Source organism: Narcine bancroftii, chromosome 3 (genome assembly GCF_036971445.1).
Source record: "Narcine bancroftii isolate sNarBan1 chromosome 3, sNarBan1.hap1, whole genome shotgun sequence".
In the NCBI taxonomy this organism is placed as follows: domain Eukaryota; kingdom Metazoa; phylum Chordata; class Chondrichthyes; order Torpediniformes; family Narcinidae; genus Narcine; species Narcine bancroftii.
This window is the reverse complement of record NC_091471.1, coordinates 198,967,144-198,986,486: the sequence shown is the minus strand read 5'-3', so window position 1 is coordinate 198,986,486 and position 19,343 is coordinate 198,967,144. Positions and strand designations below refer to the sequence as shown.

General features: G+C 45.8%; 1 protein-coding gene across 6 annotated transcripts in view; it reads left to right on the top strand.

Moving 5' to 3' along the window:
• Positions 1-19,343, top strand: part of fstl5 (follistatin-like 5) — an 810,780-nt gene that overhangs the window by 666,701 nt on the left and 124,736 nt on the right. For all 6 annotated transcript variants that reach the window (XM_069926256.1, XM_069926258.1, XM_069926260.1 and 3 more), the window contains one exon: positions 4,697-4,831. In XM_069926256.1, coding sequence (XP_069782357.1) covers positions 4,697-4,831 — 135 coding nt within the window. The remainder of the gene's footprint in view (positions 1-4,696; positions 4,832-19,343) is intronic.

Here is a 19,343-nt window from a genome sequence, read left to right as displayed (position 1 = left end):
GAGAAAAGGAAACATGGGGAAAGATGGGGTGAGAAGGAGCTAATGGAAACTGGAGGTCGATGGTTGGAGGGTGCTCAGAAAGCTGTTGCAATTTTCACCTTTTCTCTCTCCCTATAATCAAATTCAATTAACACCTTTTACCTTTAAAAGGGTCTGTACTCCTTCCCCTGGCATTCTTCCCTTTTCACTAGTCTTTTATTACAGACGTCTGTCTGTATTTTTTTACTCATACCTTGAGGAAGGGCTCAGGCCTGAAACGTCAACGTCAGGCCTACAACTTTAGTCCTATTGGACTCTTCTAGACCTGCTGCATTTCCCCCAGCGTTTCTGTGTTTTTATTGCAATCACAGTATCTGCTGAATTTGTTCTTCACCCAATTGAGTTTCAGGTCAGTCTTGACCCTGAAGGATGTTGGTGGTGACAGATTCTGTGATGAAAATGCTATGGAATGTCTAGATAGAGATGGTCATGTCCTGGTACTTTAGTAGTGTGAATTTGCTTTTTTTAAATCCATTTACCTCCCCATGTCAGAGTGTTTTCCAGTTCCTGTGGAGTGCAAGCATGAGCTGCTTCATTGATTGAGGAGTTATGAATAAAATTGAACTTTCTTCGATCATCAGAAAATAACCCACCCTGTAACTTTCTGATGGAATGAAAATGATAAATTAAGCAGCTGAAGATGGGGGATTAAGGACATTCTCCAGTACATCTTCTGCAGTCATGTCCTGGACATTAGCCCCTTTTACACTTCTGGTCGAACGTGGGTTGAACCTGGTAATTTATCTGGAATTTAGCAGTTCACCAGCCAGTATGACTGCTCTGAACCCAGAAGGGGGAGGAGGGGGTAGAAATCAACCTGGGACTGATATAACCCAGGAGGCTCCAATTTGGTTCCAATGTGAATGGGCCAACATCACTTGGGACATCACTGCTGGAAGTTTTAGCCCCCCCTTTAGATCGGCGATAGCAGGTATTTAATGCACGGACCCAAGATTTCATGGTCCAGTGTGAAAGGCCCACCTGGTATTTAAACACTGGTCTGTCACACACCTATTTAACAGGTTGGCAGTGCAAAAGGGGAATTGACAATGCCAAAGGGATTAGAAATGACCCATAGAAATCAGCACATCTGTCTGTGTTTTAGACCAAGCCTCTATTGAGATCGAGAGCTGAGTGATCCCAATGAACCCAAATTGGCTGTTGAGCAGTTTTATTTTGATGAGTGAATGCAGCTTGATAATAAGGGTAATGACATTTTCCATTATGTAAGCTGATGATTGAAATTGGACTAATTTGCTGATTTGGATTTGTCCCAATTTTTTGAACTGAATGAGCCAAGGCAATTTCCTTCATTAATTGAAAAGAGAGAGAAAAAAAACCATAAATGCCGTAAATCTGAATTAACAACTGAAAGTACTTAGCAGGTCAGGTAGCATTGTAGGGAAAGAAACAGAGTTCATGTTACAGATGAAAGGTCATTGACCCAAAGTTTAATCTCAATGTTTTCTCCATAGATGTTGCCTGACCAGATGTTAGTGTTTCCACTATTTTCTGCTTTAATTTAATTTTTATTTCATCACACTCTTCTTTAGTAGGTAATTGTAGAGGTACAGTTAAAAAAATGTGAATTCTGGAGCAGACAGTGCTACAGTGAGGACCAACGCCTTCCCAAGATCGTGTTATACGGCGAGCTCTCCACTGGCCACCGTGACGGAGGTGCACCAAAGAAAAGGTACAAGGACTGCCTAAAGAAATCTCTTGGTGCCTGCCCCATTGACCACCGCCAGTGGGCTGATATCGCCTCAAACCGTGCATCAGTTTGGCGGGCAGCAACCTCCTTTGAAGAAGACCGCAGAGCCCACCTCACTGACAAAAGGCAAAGGAGGAAAAACCCAACACCCAACCCCAACCAACCAATTTTCCCTTGCAACCGCTGCAATCGTGTCTGCCTGTCCCGCATCGGACTTGTCAGCCACAAACGAGCCTGCAGCTGACGTGGACTTTTACCCCCTCCATAAATCTTCGTCCGCGAAGCCAAGCCAAAGATAATGCTCTCAACTGATCTCATGCAGAGTGTTAAATTGGTTGAGGAGATAGTTCTGCAGTAGTGGAGCTCTCAGCAGGAGGCCAGGATGAGTCATCTCTCCAGCACTTGTGGCTGAACATGGCTATGGATCTTTAAGCTTTATCTTCAGCATTCACATGAAAGGTTCTGTCATCATTGAGGGTGGTGAAATGCTTGGAGTCTCCTTCTCCCATGAGCTGTTCAAATTAATGTTATCATTCTTGACAAGATATGTCAGAACAACAGGACTTTGAGCAATAGGTTCACAAGCTCAGATTTTCCAAAGCTGATATCACTGAGTTATTCTCCAGGCAGGAGATCCACCCTCGTTTGCCTCGACTCTGCATTTCTTCACTTACTGAATGTTTTTTCCTCCACACTATCTCCCATCATACTGCAGCATTAATGAGAACACTCAGGCACATGTTTGTATGATTTGATATAAGCTGATAGCCCAAGTGGCATCTTTGGCACTGAGATTTGCCAGCATTTCTGGTTTCTCAAGAGGGCAGGTGACCATTGAATGCATGTGCGCATAAGTGCAGTCAGGAATAATCCAGCATTTTCTCAATTGATCCTTTCATGTTCATGGAGGCCAAGCACCCAGGCATCTTCCGCTTGGGGTTGATCCAGAAGGACAAAGGCTGCCAGCTACTTCTCTGGTTCCTAACTTTTACTCAAAATCCAACAATAGCTGTGTGCTGCTGCCGAAAAAAAAAAACCATACCAGTAATATGATTGTAAATGGAACTACTGTTGGGCTTCTTTGAAACACAATGGGGGAGAAGACCACCTGGTGAAAGTCCCATCAGGGTGGATGAAGGAGCCATTGATTGCATGGGCCTATAGCAGTGGTTCTCAAGCTTTTTCTTTCCACTCACATACCACTTTGTTTTCCCTGTGCCTACTCTGAGATTAGTAAGGGATTGCTTAAGATGGTATGTGTGTGGAAAGAAATAACTGTTTTAATCCTACCTAATTGATTCATTATGTGCACAGTTTCATAACTCCAAAGGAAATGGGCCAATGACCATTTTTCTCAGGCAAAATATTTCAGTAACAAATGGGTCTAGAGCGGTGGTTCTCAACCTTCCCTTCTCACACACATTCCACCTTAAGCAATCCCTTACTAATCATAGAGCACCAATGGCATAGGGATTACTTAAAGTGGTGTGTGAGTGGAAAGAAAAAAGGTTGAGAACCACTGGCCTATAGCAACTCCTTGATTGACAGATGTGTTTTGTAACGAACCTGGTACTGGTTGCTGGAATCTTTTTAAAGGGACTTACCCCATCCAACAAACCTTAACATCAATACAGTTCCCAATACTCAACACTAGGAACTTGTGCATCGCCTAATAATTCCCCATACATTTTTTGGTGGTACACCTGCATTGATGACATCATTGAAGGAATCTCTGATGCAGCTGTTGAACTGCGTTCCAGCAGTGAGCTGCTCACTCTGATATAATTCTTTAGGACATGGAACTTGCTTCTTCCATTGCTTGAAGGAGTGGGTTTTGCAGACCCAGAGGAAACCATTCGAACCACTCCTGCTAGTCTCTTCCACTTACGAATAAAATGGATCTCTGTGTTCACCTGCAGCACAGGACCATCATTGTTCCTTGCACCTTGCTTGTGAGGTCTTTTGTGTTTCATTCAGTGATGGTAGTGATACACTATCGTTAACACCAAAAGGCGGGAGTTACTGGACACAGGCTTTTAATACCATAAGACTTGGACCATGGTCCTGTTCTGGACTGATCGCAGAACTCGTACTGAGGGAGAGATTTAGCTTTATTAGGTGATTCCGGGGGATGGAGTCATCAAGGGAAGGCAGGCCAACCATACATATGAACCAAACATATACAGAGTGCCAGTAACCAAGTAACAGTATATAATGGTGTATCTCCACAGGTGGGGTCTCTCTCCATCCCACCCGTCAGCTTTGTTTCCTTCCTTGCAACCATAATGCAGGTTTCTGTTAAATGTCTGCCATGGGGAGTGTGCCTTTAAGGGCTGACATCATTCTCAAATTGCTACACAGGCAATTGTCACAAGCTGCATTTGGTTTATTTTGGTCCCATTGGCACAGGCACTGTTTTGCTGTTGGTCCCTGGGTATATTTTGTGCATGTTGGGCATGTTCACAGTTTTTTGCAAGGAATCTGATTCAGCATTAGTTTTACATGCAGTGCAGTTTTAAAGTGCCAAAAATCACAATATTACCACAGTTAACACAACACTGTTACAACACCAGTGACCTAGGTTCATATCTGGCACTGTCTGTAAGGAGGAGTTTGCATGTTCTCCCCATGCCTGTGTAGGTTTTCCATCACTGTTTAAAACGTACCTGGGGTGTAGGTCAATTGTGTGTAATTGGGAAGCAATTTTAAGCAAAGTTTTTGAAACCTGACACCAAGACTGCAGATGCTGCAATCAGGAACAAAATAAAAAACCCCAGTCTGCTGGAGGAGTCACCAGGTCTAGCAGTATCAGTGGGAGGAAATGAACTGTCAACGTTTCAGGTGGGAGCCCATCATCAAGACTGAAGAAGGGTTAACTGAATAAATGCGAAGCTGATTGCCTGTTCAGCAATGTAAATTAATATATATGTATGTTTTTATTTTTAGCAAATGGAAGTGGAGTGCATATTAGTAACGTGCGCTATGAAGATACTGGAGCTTATACTTGTATTGCCAAGAATGATGCAGGAGTGGATGAAGACATCTCATCTCTTTTTGTAGAAGATTCAGCCAGAAAGACACGTATGTTAAACCTCTGAGACCACTCCTAATTAGTGTTTTCTTTTACATCAGCATGAATTTTTGTGCATTTCCAAGACTGTGAATGGATCTTGCTGTACATGTTTCGTGTAAAAAAAAAAATGCAAAATCTGACACATATTCTGCAATATTTGCATTATAAAGCATGTTTATCATTGGTAAGGTTTTTTTTTGTGTTCATACAATGTTTCCAATGAGTAAGTAAAGTTCATCAAACCTTTGTTGCTGAGGTAAAATAGGGTGCCATGGTTAGCATAGTACCAACAACTTGGATTCAAATCAGGTGCTGTCTATAAGGAGTTTGCACCTTCTCCCTGTGTATTGGTGGGTTTTCTCCAGGTGCTCTAACTTCCTCTACATTCCAAAGACATATGGGGTTGGTATGTTAATTGGTCTTATGGGTATATTTGGGTAGCGTGGTCTCATGGGGTTTGAAGGGCCTGTAACCATGCTGTAACTCTAAATTAAATCAAAGCTTTTTTTCAATTAAATTTAAAAAATGATGATTGGAGAAATAAGCAAGTAACTATATAACCATATAACAATTACAGCAGAGAAACAGGCCAATTTGGCCCTTCTAGTCCATGCTGAACACTTTTTCCCATCTAAATCCACTGACCCACACTCAACCCATAACCCTCCATTCCTTTCCCATCCATATACATATCCAACTTCTCCTTAAATGCTAATATCGAGCCTACCTCCGCCACTTCATCTGGAAGCTCATTCCACACACCCACCACTTTCTGAGTAAAGAAGTCCCCCCTCGTGTTTCCTCTAAACATTTGCTCCATAACTCTCAACTCTTGTTTGTTACTCACCTTTAAAAAAAAGCCTCTCCACATCAACTATCTATACCGTTAATAATTTTAAATACCTCAATCAAATCCCCTCTCAACCTTTATTGCTCCAAAGAATACAGACCTAACTTATTTAACCTTACCATGTAACTTAGACCACAGCAACATTCTAGTAAATCTTCTATGTACCGTTATTCCTAAATCCCTCTGTTCTACTGGACTCTTCAATGCCCTACTATTTACCATGTATGTCTTATTTTGATTAGCCCTACCAAAATGTAACACCTCACAGTTATCTGCATTAAATTCCATCTGCCATCTTTCAGCCCACTCTTCTAACTGGCCTAAATCCCTCTAGAAGCTTTGAAACCCTTCTTCACTATCCACAGCTCCATTATCTTAGTATCATCTGCATACTTACTAATCCAATTTACGCCCCCCCCCCCCCATTATCCAGATCATTAATGCATATGACAAATGAACCTGAGGCACACACACTAGTCACAAATGAATGTATTTTCATTTGCTCAAACTATAGAGGAAAAAGAAGGAACTCTGAAATGAGAAGACTATTGTTTATGAAATCCTGAGTAACAAAAAACGTTTTATATTTGGTGACAGTCTTATAACTTCCAGACATACATGAGTGAAAGTTTTGCTCATTGATTACTTTCTTTACATCACATTGACATTATATTTCAAGGTAAAAGATTTTGTATTGAATGAAGGATGGATAGTGAAATTTCCACAAAAGCTCCACAAGACACTATTAGCTTCTCCTTTAAGGATAAAGAGCAATGATTTCAAGGAATCGAGTGACAAGCCGACTGGCTCAGATACATGGGCCTGTAGCAGGAGCCCCACGAGTACAACAGAATCGCGCATAGCCACAACAGTTAAGCAAGCGCATTACCAGAGCACATAGCCTCCAACGATGTCCCAGTCCTCCAGCTACAAGTAAGGCACCAGCAATTAGGAAAAGATCTTTTTATGACACCCGACACCCAAGGCTGGAAAGTGACGTCACTGCCACATCCCAGAAGGCTCAGCGTGAAACGTGCAGAGGGAACTATAAAAGCTGTGGTTAAGCACAATAAAGGTACTGATTCCTGACTCTACTGTCTCCAGTGTCATTTATTGCCACTTGCATAAGGTAGTGTCATCAGATAGGCCACTACATATTTTGGTGACCCTGACGGGCCTCAGCTACACTGAGTCCCACATGACTGACATGGACGAGCAACCGACGACTTTGAAGGTGGAGGTCGACGCAGCCTCGCTGGCGGCAGCACCGGTGGTGATTAATGCAGTAGCAGTTCACCTGCCTCCATTCTGGTTGGATCAGCCACGTAGCTGGCTGCAGTTGGCCGAAGCGCAATTTGTGGTTCGGAACGTTACATCTGAGGACACGAGATATTGGCACGTTGTGAGTGCATTAGACACTACGACCGCAGCAAGGGTGAGTTCATTCATCAATAACTCACCAGTGGACTAGAAGTAAACTAAATTCCAGGAATTTCTGCTGAAAACATTTGAGCTTTCTTGTCAAGAATGGGCTATAAGGATTTTGAATACACAAAAACTGGGGGACTGTAGTCCATTCCAGTTAATGCAAGAGTTGGTATCACTAGCTGCAGGCCATACGGATTGCTTTCTTTTCGAGGCACTGTTTTTATCGAAATTACCAATGCATGTGGTGGCGGGAGTGGCGCACATGAGTTTTGCAGAGCTGCATCTGGTAGGAAGAGAGGCCGACCAACTTTATCGCCTTCCACAGGCTAACAGAATGCAGGTGCAGCCCATCTGTGCAGCTGTGTTGTCCGAGCCCCCTGAAACGCCAAGACCACTGGCATGTGTTGCAGTACAGCGACCACATCCTGATCAAGGAAACAAGAGTTCTGGATTACTTGATAGATATAGGGATTGAGTTCAGTATTGTTCCCCCAACACAGTTTGAGTTGCCACAAGGAGCACGTACTCCACCGCTTTCAGCTGTTAATGGTACCACGATTCCTACTTTCGGAATGAGGAAGGTCACGATACATACGGGTTCAAAGGTATTTTACTGGAAATGCATGGTGGCCTCAGTAGGTTTTCCCCTGTTAGGCATGGATTTTTTGAGAGAGCTTGGTCTCCTGGTTGATATACATAAATGCCGTCTGATAAACACGGCTAACTTCCAAAGTTTGCCCCTTAAAAGAATGCGTCGTTCTTTCCAACCAGTAAGAGTTCAGGTGATTCAGCCGAATGCATACGCCTCGATACGTAAAGAGTACCCGGGACTGTGGATGACTAATTTTCAGGATAATGAGCTGCGGCATGGTGTATATTATTATATTGATACAGCTGGTCCACCTGTTTATGCTGGGACTCGTCGGCTTCCAAAAGACAAGCTTACAATTGCAAGAGCAGAATTCGCAGTAGTGGAGGAATTAGGGGTGGTATGCAGGTCCAAAGGTCCATGGGCTTCACCCCTTCACATGGTGCCTAAAAGCTGTGGAGGTTGGTGGCCATGTAGGGACTACAGGTGGTTGAACAATATAACCGTCCCCGACCGCTATCCAATTCCTCATGTTCAGGATTTCTCAGCACGGTTGGCTAACGCTACTATATTTTCCAATGTAGATTTAGTGAAAGGATACTATCAGATTCCACTTCACCTTGCGTATGTTCCAAAGGTGGCTATTATAACCCCCTTTGGTCTCTGAATTTATCAGAATGCCGTTTGATCTGAAGAATTCAGTCCAGAAGTTTAAAAGATTGATGGACGTTGTCACTAGGGACTTAGAAGGAACTTTCGTATATTTGGATGACATCCTCATAGTGAGGCCCGATGAGGAATCGCATAAATGACATCTCCATCTCCTGTTCGCTAGATTACAGGATTTTGGCCTTTTAGTCAACCCCGCAAAATGCCAATTCGGTACAGCTGCAATTGATTTTTTTGGCCACAGGATTTCTTGTACTGGAACTATACTGTTGCCGGACAAAGTGATTGCCATACGCAAGTTTCCCCGGCCTCATACTCGGAAGGATTTGCAATGATTCATAGAATTGGTTACCTTTTACCATCATTTCATTAGAGGAGCGGCAGCCGTGATGCACCCGCTGTTTGACCTATTAAATAGAAAAAGATCAAATATATTGCATTAGGATGAGGAAGCGGACATGGCTTTTGAAAAAACCAAGAATTCTTTGGCACCTGCAGCAAGTCTTGCCCACCCAGATCACGAAGTTCCCATCTCGCTAACTACAGACAACAGGTAAAAGGACAATGGGTGCCACTTGCGTTTTATAGCAGGCATCTTCGACCTACAGAGATGAAATTTAGCACATTCGACCGAGAATTACTGTCATTGTATTTGGCAGTGCGCCATTTCAGATACATGCTGGAGAATCGAGTGTTTACGGCCTTTACTGATCATAAACCCCTCGTGCAGGCCATGAGTATGATATCTGACCCGTGGTCCCCGAGGCAGCAACGCCAATTGTCATTCATCTCTGAGTTCACGACTGACATTAGGTATGTTGCCGGTTTTTCCAATCCGGTGGGAGATGGCCTATCGAGACCAACTATCTCTGCAGTCCAGGGTAGAAGCGACACGGCACAGTTGGCGGAAGACCAGCAGCGGGATGAGGAAGTTCAAACCTACAAAACCACCATTACAAGTCTCCAGGTTGAGGAAATCACTACCGCCAATACAAGTCTCCAGGTTGAGGAAATCACTACTGAGGCAAGTGGTCCCACACTCCTTTGCGACATTTCCACAGGACACCCTGGACCCATTCTACCGGTTAGCTGGCACAGGAAGTACTTTGATGATATACATAATCTTTCGCATCCTTCCATTAGATCTTCCATTAAACTAGTGTCAAATCGTTATGTGTGGTACGGTCTAAACAGGGATGTTACCCTGTCGGCCAAAACTTGTATTCAGTGCCAAAAAGCTAAAATTCACAGACACTCGCGTGTACTGCTTGAAAGATTCTCTACGGTGGATGCAAAATTTCAGGATGTCCACATGGATGTAATTGGACCCTTGCCAGTCTGTCAAGGGATGAGATATTTATTTACTGTTTTTGAGTGTTTTATTCATTGGCCGGAAGCAATCCCTATGCAGCCAGCAGACATGGAGACGTATGCATGGACCTGTATTTTTAATTGTGTTGCATGATTTGGTGTACTAGTCACATCACTTCAGATAGAGGTACGCAATTTACTTCCCACCTGTGGACACAGATTTCAAACTTCTGTGGAAGTAAATTACACCACACAACCACCTATCATCCTCAATCGAATGGACTTGTGGAACGGTTCCATCGGCATTTAAAGTTGGCACTTAAGGTAAGTCTGCAGGGGCCGAACTGGATGGACAAATTACCATGGGTGCTATTGGGAATACATATAGCACCAAAGGAAGGACTGCCAGTTTCGACTGCTGAGATGATCTCTGGAACTCCACTATCCATTCCAGGTGATGTACAGTTCGATAATGACATAAATTGAACAGCTGACCTGAATATTTTACGTCGTGTGGGAGATAGCAATAGGGCAAAACAACCCTATCCCACGGTTTTTCACAGGAGCTCCAAACATCTGGTGCCGCACAACCTACTGATTGCAAAATTCGTGATGGTTCGGAAAGGTCAGAAATGCTCAGCATTTCAATGCCCATATGAGGGGCCCTTTATGGTAATCTGGTGAGAAGGTATAGTATTTACATTTGGCGTAGTGGGCCAAGAGTGTATGTTCACAATTTAACTACTGAAACTGGCACACACTGACCTTTCAAGACCGATCTCGTCACCTCTGAAACGTCCCAGAAGACACCCCAGGCTGAACTACCAGCAGGAATCTGGGTCTGGCAGCCACGATTCTGGGGGGGGTGGGGGGTGGTTTAGCGGGAGCCCCACGCGTACAACAGAATCGCACGCAGCCACAATAATTAAGGAAGTGCATTACCTGGGTGCATAGCCTCCAACGATGTCCCAGTCCTCCAGCTACAAGTCAGGCACCAGCAATTAGGAAAAGTGCACGAATAAGAGCCCACGCTTTTTATGGCACCCGACACCCGAGGCTAGAAAGTGCATCCCAGAAGGCTCAGTGTGAAACGTGCAGAGGGAAATATAAAAGCTGTGGTTAAGCACAATAAAGGTACTGATTCCTGACTCTACTGTCTCCAGTGTCATTTATTGCCACTTGCGTAAGGTACTGTCACCAGATAGGGCACTACAGCCTGTTGTCATGTGTGTATTTCAATTCTCAAAGATAAGAAAGGTAAACTGTACTGAACTGTAATGGCTGAGAATCAAATGTAGGGTCATGGTTTCTAGATGGTGGATGAAGAAATTTCATTGTGGGATGTTCAACCAGAATAACCTTTCAATTCCTTCAGATAATTTTTGCCATAATTTATGTTCAGCGTGTATTCTGTGTTTTTAAGAATATTAATGGATGCTGAGATGCCTGAGGAAAAATAAAGAGTAACATTGAATATATTCTGCTACATTTAAGTTATGAGCAACTACTCTACCACCGTAGCTTACCATATTACTATTGATCTAATTGGTCCCCAGTTGTTTCAGTTCCTGTGAGCGCTGCTACACAAATGATTCTGACTCAAAAGTCCACAGACTGTACAACAGGGTTTAATTAAATTAAACTTATACACACCAGGTCTCAGTACACTGCTGGCTCCACATATCTGTCTGTCCCCAAAGGGGCTGGCTCAAGTATTTACACGGGCTGGCGATTCACAGCCAGCAGGTGGGGCCAGCCTCCCAGGTTGCCTACCTACTGGTACAATAGTTTCCTCCTGCAGTAGGCTGGTAGGAGTGCAGCCAGTGTAGTGGTTGTATCACCACATTCACTCCCTTCTTAAAATTAGTTCTCAGGGGAGGGGGAAATATCTACAAGTTCAGGTGGTCCAGCAGTCATCTGTGACCATCACAGGACAGACTCCTGGTCAAGGCTGCCTGAGGGTTGGCTGGGTCCGGGGCGGCCGGTGGGCAGGATGGTGTCTGGTAGAGAGGGTGATGTAAGTGTGGGGTGGGACAGTAGAGAGTGGAACCCTCTGAAGAGGTAGAAAGAGGGTGTTGGCTTTTAGGGGATCCTGGATGGGCCAGGAGGGCCCAGGATGAGAGGGATGGGCCCCTACTGGTGCCAGGTCCCTGGTTGAGACGGTGTCCTCACGTCCATTGGGGTACTCGATGTAGGCTTCATTTGGGTTTGAATGGAGGAGGTGAATCTGCTCGACCAGGAGGTCGGATTGTAAGTCCTCATGGGCTTGCGGAGGAGTACTGGTCCCAGAGGTGTCAGCCACACTTGCAGGGAGACACCAGTCACCAATTACCTAGGAAAGGAGAAAAGTGTTCATGAAGGGTCTGATTGATTGTTGTTCCCAAGAGAGATTGTATGGTGTGAAGTGGCTCGGGGAGGGCCTCCTGCCAGTAGTTGATGGACCAGCCTTTTGGCCTTAGGCCCAGAAGGACCGCCTTCCAGACTACCCCATTTTCACATACCACCTGCCCGTTGCCACAGGGTTATAGCTCGTCCTGTGACTAGATGTGATGCCTGACATTGCCAGGTTCTGGTGCAGTTCCTCACTCATGAAGCTGCACCCATGGTCACGGTGGATGAATGCCAGGTATCCGACCATGGTAAAGGTCTATGCCAGTGCCATGATAATGGAGGCATTATCATGGAGGGCAAGGGATGGCGAAGGGAAAACACACATTTGTCTATGACCAAGAGGAATAGATGTTCTTATTCATGGAAGGCAGTGGTCCCTTGAAGTTGACGCTGTCGTTCAAATGGCTGAGTGGACAGAAGAAACGTGGTTTGCACTCCGCACAGACCCTGCAGGACTAGGTCATGGTCTGGACTTCTTGAAAGATGAAGGGGAAGTTCCGGGACTTAATGAAGTGGTTCAGGCTTGTGACGCCTGGATGGCAAAGGGTGTTGTGCAGTCCCTGAAGTTGCTCGATCTGCACACTGGTGCATGTCTGGGACAGGGCATCGGGGGAGTTGTTGAGCTTCTCCTGCCTATACTGGATGTCATTTCTGAACGTGGCCAGCTCGATTCTCCAGCACAAGATCTTGTTGTTTTTGATCTTGCCTCTGTATGTGGTGCTGAACAAGAACCAGGGTAAACCTCCTGCCTACCAGGTAGTGGCGCAAGTGGTGGACTGCTTCTAGAATCACCTAGGCCTCCTTTTTGATGGTGGAATGTCTGAGCTCTGAACTGTGGAGGGTCCTGGAAAAAAAGGCCATGGGTCTGTCCCCTTGATTAAGGGTGGCAAGGAGGGCAACGTCAGAAGTAGTAAGAGAAGAGGCCTAGGTACCCACGGAGGGCCTTGAGTATGTAGGGGAGGGACAGTTCCATTAGGGGCACATGTGTTCGGGGTTGGGACTGATCACCCCATATTCTATGATGAATCCCAGAATGCGAGGTGAGTGATGGTGAACACACACGTCTCCCTGTTGTAGGTGAAGTTCAACACCTCTGCCATCCAGAGAAATATCTCCAGGTTGGCATTGTGGACCTGCTGGTTGGTGACATCGTCCAGGTATGCAAGGGTCGCTCTTGGATTGTGTCGGTCTACCATATGGTCCATCTCCCACTGAAACACATAAACTCCATTTGTGACTCCAAATGGGACCCAGCGAAACTGGTAGATGTAACTGTCTGCCTCAAAGGCAGAATAAAGTTTATCCTGAGCATGGATGATGAGCTGATGGTAGGCCGAATGCAGGTCAATCATGGAGAAAAATCTGTTCTGGGCTATTTCATTGTCCATGACAATGATGCAGGGCAGTGGGTTAGCATCTAGCTGGGTGTACCAGTTAATGGTCTGAGCATAGTCAATAACCATCCTTAGTTTGGTGCCCCCTTTTTCAACAAGGACCTGGGCTCTCCAGGAACTGGTGCTGGGATCTATAACTCCTTTTGCCAGAATCTGTCTCACCTCGCCTTTGAAAAAGGCCCTATTGGCTGCACAGTAGCACCTGCTCTTGGCTGCTATAGGCTGGCAGTCCGACATCAGGAAGTTGAAGGGGGATGGAGGGGGTATCCAGAGAATGGAGAGTCCACAGATGGACTGGGGGCAGTCACTGGACTTTGTGCTGTGGATGATGAGTGGGTGGGGGGGGGGGGAATTGGCCACTGAAGGCTAGGGTGAGGCTTTGGAGGTGATACTGGAAGTCTAGTACCACGGTAGCTGGGGCACAGTACTTGGGCATGACCAGAAGCCTGAACCCTTGATATGTTCTGTGATGGTACACCACTGGCCTACTGCAGGGGTAAACCTCTGTACCTGCAGAAGAGCATGGGGACAACACCTGGCCGGCTGTCAATCAGCCATCCTGAATAGACCAATCCCCACCTGGTCGGGTGTCAATCATCCTCTGGGATATAAACCTGAGCCGGACCTTCGAAGACACTCTCAGAGTTTACAGCAGCTCTTCTCACAGTTGGCTCTATGGAAGTTTATGTCGAATCTAGTCTGTTGTACAGTCTTTTGGTTTGTGTGTTTGCTTCTGACCGACAGCGGACCACAGGTTCCCCCCCCCCCCCCCACCCCAACTCGCCAAGCAGCACCCATGTGCAGTGATGAAGTGGTCCTGGGCCGCAAAGACAATAGCGAAGTTCGCTGGATATACTTTGAGTTTCAGTGTACAAACATCATTCGGGTGCACAAAACTCTCAGAACTACCGCTAACAAACAGGCATTTCATTGCCTTCCTTTTGACATCATCGAGCATCCAAGTCCATGAGGAATGTCCTCCATTAGCATGGTGAATGCCTCCGGTTGAGTCACTGCCCTCCAATGGTTGTGACGAGTAGCAGCCAATGCGTGTCTTCAGGAGCGTGGGGTGCAAAGAGTATGTGGTTTTGTATGCACACGTATAGACCACGTTGTCTGATCGGCGAGTTGGGGTAGTTGGGGGTCAGCTGGCCTGTGATGACAGTGCCCATGAGATGCACATGGCATGGGTGTGTTCCGGTGACCCGGCCAGAAGAGACATCATTGGAGCGGGCAGCAGTTCGATGATGAAAGATGGTGGTATCTGTTGTGAGCACATGGTGGTTGGATAGCTGGGCTGGAGGTGACGTCGTCGCTGTTGGCGGAAGTGGCAGGCAGAGTAATGGCGCTGCCTGGCATTTGCACGTGGGGGTGCCCAGAGAATCGAGAGGGGCTCCCAGTGGGTTATGCACGGCTGTCGTGCTCTCGGTGGGTTTGGAGAGACACACTTTAGTGAAGTGGCCTTTCTTGCCACATCGGGAGTAATGCGAGTTCCTCACGAAGCAGTTCTTCAGGAAGCGCCTGTCTGACTCACACTGGGGCCCGCAGTACTTACAGCAGTGGATTGCATTGGCAGTGGTGATCGTCTCTTCCATGGGGGAAACTCAGCGACTGTTGTTGTCGGCGTCAGCCTGGCCAGTAGTTAGGGGAGGCCTTCCTGTTAAAGGAGGCATTAATCTCCTCCAATGGCCTCTATTGAGTCGCCCTCAACCTTTGTATGCAGCCATCTCGGTCGAGTTGCTCCACCTGCCCAGCAGTCACCTCAGATTCGATCATGCATGGGCGTGCTAGCTCTCGTAGTGCCTCCAGGGAAGCATCTGCCATCTCACCTGGCTGCTGTACCCTGATGCTGAACAGGTACCAGGCATAGGGTATGTTTGTTAGGGTCTGTTACATGCCTTCCAGGACGACCATCGCTGGTTTGAAATCCATGCAGCCTCGGAGAACCTGGAAAGCCTGTGGGCCCAGCTTGATGTGAAGTACCATGAGTCTCTTCTGGTCAATGTTGATGACCTCAACCTGTATGTGCATCATCGCCTCAATCGCATGCTTCCAGATCTCGAAATATGCGGGAACATCCGGCTGTTGAGGGTCGATGTCCAGCCTCTCAATGGTGAGGAATTTCTCCACGGTCTGTTTAATTTTAAGCTAATTAAATTGTGAGCACTGCGTGAAGTCCTATGATGGCAAAGTCCAATGTCCACAGACTGTACAACAGGCTTTAATTAGCTTAAACATGTACACACCAGGTTCATTATATTGCTGGCTCCATGTGTCTGACTGTCCCCAAAGCTTGAGTCTTTATCTGGGCCGATGATTGACAGCCAGAATGTGGGGCCAGCCTCCAGGTTACCTACCTGCAGGATCAGTGGTTGCCCCCTGGAGTAGGCTGGTAGGAGTGTGGCCAGTGTAGTGATTGTATGACCACAGCTCATGAACACTTTTTAAATGGTGCAAAGTAGATCACACTGGGAAAAAGAACCCTTCAAGTCTGGTGGGTTAACAAAGTGAAGCTGGAGGGACTCAGTGTGTTTGGCAGCATTCATGAATATGAATAGTTTCTGCTTGTCCCACTGAGTACCTCCAGCTGTTATGTTTCTCAAGTCTGATGGCTTGTCTGTGTTTATTAAGGATTTCACTTCATGTTTTGTACTCTTAAGAAATATATCTTATAGAAAATCTGACTATTGTGCAGCACGTTTCGGGATGATAATGAATGTACATGTACACACAACCCAGGGAGAGGCTGTGAAGCAGTGAAGTAGTAAAGCAGTATGGGAGTGGAAGAATATGCCCAAGGCAGAATGGGGAAAATAGGGAAAAAGCAAGAATCCTTCAGGTGTGATTATAGTGGGATAGCTGTAGAATGAGGTCCAACAATCTGTTGAATCCTTCCTTCCTTCCCCACTTCCATCATCCCCCACCCAACCCCCCAGCACAGAACCAGATCACAGTGTGATAATGTCCAGAGGACTAGCATGCTGTGGGATATTTCCAATTCCTTGCTGTACACACATTGTTACACTACTCTGGGATGCTGCTACCCCCTCTAAAACAGGACCAGCATGCTGTGGGGCACCATCCCCAACACCCAGCCACCTCAATGCAGTGAAACAACTCCCACCTTCAATTGCACCAGTATACTTTGGAATGCCTATCCAACCATTTCCTGCCACCCCAATAGATGCACATTCTGAGATGTTCCTCCTCCGCTACAATTGAGGACTATAATATTAGTAGAACTCCTGCCCTGCACGGCCATTGACCATCTCTCCCAGCAGGCCACCAGTGTGGTCAGACCCATCCCACTTGCTCTCTGACTCAAGGCGTGGCTGAAGGCCTATCCACAATCCAGTGTCTGCATTCCACAGGTAAAAGGACATTCAATCCATGTAAGGAAAACGAGGGGATTGAGCTGGTGGGGAACCATTAAAAGGAAGAGTGGAGGTGAGAGAGAGAGAGAGAGAGAGAGAGAGAGGTGATTGGGAAAGAAAAAGAGAGGGACAGAGAGGGGTGAGAAGGAAATGGGGTTAGAGAGCATAGCTTCTGGAGAAGTCAGGATAAAGGAAGATGGGGAAAGAGAAAAAAGGGGCAAGGAGAGAAAGAGGAGTAAATTAGAGGAAAGAAAGGTGAGGGATGGGAGAGAGGATTCATTGAAGTTGAGGCGATAGACTGGTGGGAGATGGGGGGAAGGCAAGGATGGGAAAGAAGGAGGAAGGTAAATTGGAAATAAGTGGCAGGTAGGAGAGAGAGAGAGAGAGAGAGAGAGAGAGAGAGAGAAGAGAAGCAGGAAGCCTTTAGCAGAAATGGTAGGAGGGATGGTTGGATTATGCAGGTGCTCCTTACGTTGCACTGTAATACATTTAATGTAGTGTTCAGTGAAATAATATTCCAGTGCCAGTGATCCAGTTTTGCATCCAACCTGCATGTTAGGAATGTGTACGTTCTCCCCATGTCTGCATGAGTTTTCTCTGTTTTTTCCCATGCTCCATGGTCTAGTGGGTAAATCGGAGTTGGAATAAGGACTTAAACAGAATGTGGCAGAATATAATTCATCACGCAGCTGGAATCTAAGGCAGACAGGCCTACTTCTATTCTCACCAAGTGAAAACGAGTCACCAAATGTTCCTTTTTGACTCTGTTTTGGCTGCAGTCTTTTTGTTTCCCTGCTAGGTTAATCAAACAGCAGATACTTTGGAATCAGACGGCTGGTTCAAATTCCCACCTGTTCCCAATTATGTCATTCTGAAACAATTTATGAAAGACAGCACTCGACAGTATTGGCCTGAGATGGCCGCTATAAAATCGGGGAATATCAATCAGCTCCTGGTGCCATCAGGTCAGGTAGAAAGAGTCTGCCAGAAGACTGTAAATTAAATGCAATAGTAAAATCACAGAGACGCTGGAGGAACTCAGCAGGTCTGGCAATGTCCATTGGAGGTAAAGATATTTTACCAACGTTTCAGGCCTGGACACTATGAAACATGCTGAGTTCCTCCAGCATTATTGTTTGTTGCTACCATAAACCGCATCTGCAGACATTTATGTTTCACTCCACCGAATGCTGTAACATTCAGTTTTGACAAATACCGGGTGCCTGATATCACTCAAAAGGTCCACTGAGAGGGCTGATGCTTCAGCTTCCATTTATTATTGCTTCAACTTCCCATCTCATATTACTTCAGTAGTAGGTCACATCCCTTCTTAAAGACCAGTGCTGAGCAGAGAGAACGTGTGTCATTCTGCACCAAACATTTGATGTCAATGAAAGTCAGTGTTTATTTTAATATTGATGAAAGTGCAGGATTTAGAATCTCATCATGATTCAGGATGGAAACAATCTCATCAGCCTACTGTGTTCGCCTAACTATTCGTACTAATCCTACATTAGTTCCATTTCATTCTTCTCAACTTCCCACCCCCCACACCCACACACCTGCTAAACCATGTCTAACCCATGTGTTTTTCGGATTTGGGAGGATTCGGAATACCATTCGCTCATAGGGAGAAGATGCAAACCCCAGACTGACTGCACCAGGGGTCATGACTGAATCCAGATTGCTCGTTCTGTGAGCCAGCACCACTGTTAGCAGAATCATTTTGCCTTCCCACCCCTTCACTGTCTGAGCCTGGAGAAAAGCACGCAGGGAAAGAGAGAAACTCAGGGGAGGGGTTTAAAGGAAACTGGAGAAGTTGAGGCTAATGCCATCAGGTTGGAGAGTGCCCAGATGGAATGTTAAATTATGTTTCTCCATTTCTGGGTAGAGTGCATAAGGCCATAGATCGATATGTCAGTGTGGAAATGGTGTGTGGAATTAAAATGGTTGGCCACTAGGAGGTCCTTATTATGGATGCAGACAGAGAGAAAGTCCTCACCCATGGTCTCCCAGTCTGCAGGCCACAATGGGAACACCAAATGCAGTGAAATGACCCCTGCAGACTCACAAATTAAGTGCTTCTTCACTTGGAAGGACTGTTTGGGGCCCAGAATGGTGGTGAGGGATGATGTGTGGCTGCAAGTGTAGCATTTCCTGCGATCTCAGGGGTAGGTACCGTAGTGACCGTCAGTGGGAGTGGATGAACGGACGAGGGAGTCCCAGACAGAGCAGTTCCTCTGGAAAGTGGGGAGGGGAGGGAAGGGAAAGGTGTGTCTGGTAGTGAGATCACATTGTAAAATTGTTGAGTTCATCATGGATGCATGAAGCAACACCAATGTAGTCATCGATGTAGCGGAGGAAGATTTTTTTCCAAAAAAAAACTTAATTCAGAATAAATTATTTACAATGCAAGAAAACCATTCAAGAATTTTTACATTCATCGTGTCATTCACATCAACACATTCTCGTTATTGCACATTTTACATTCTTCTCTTAATACTCTGTTACCAC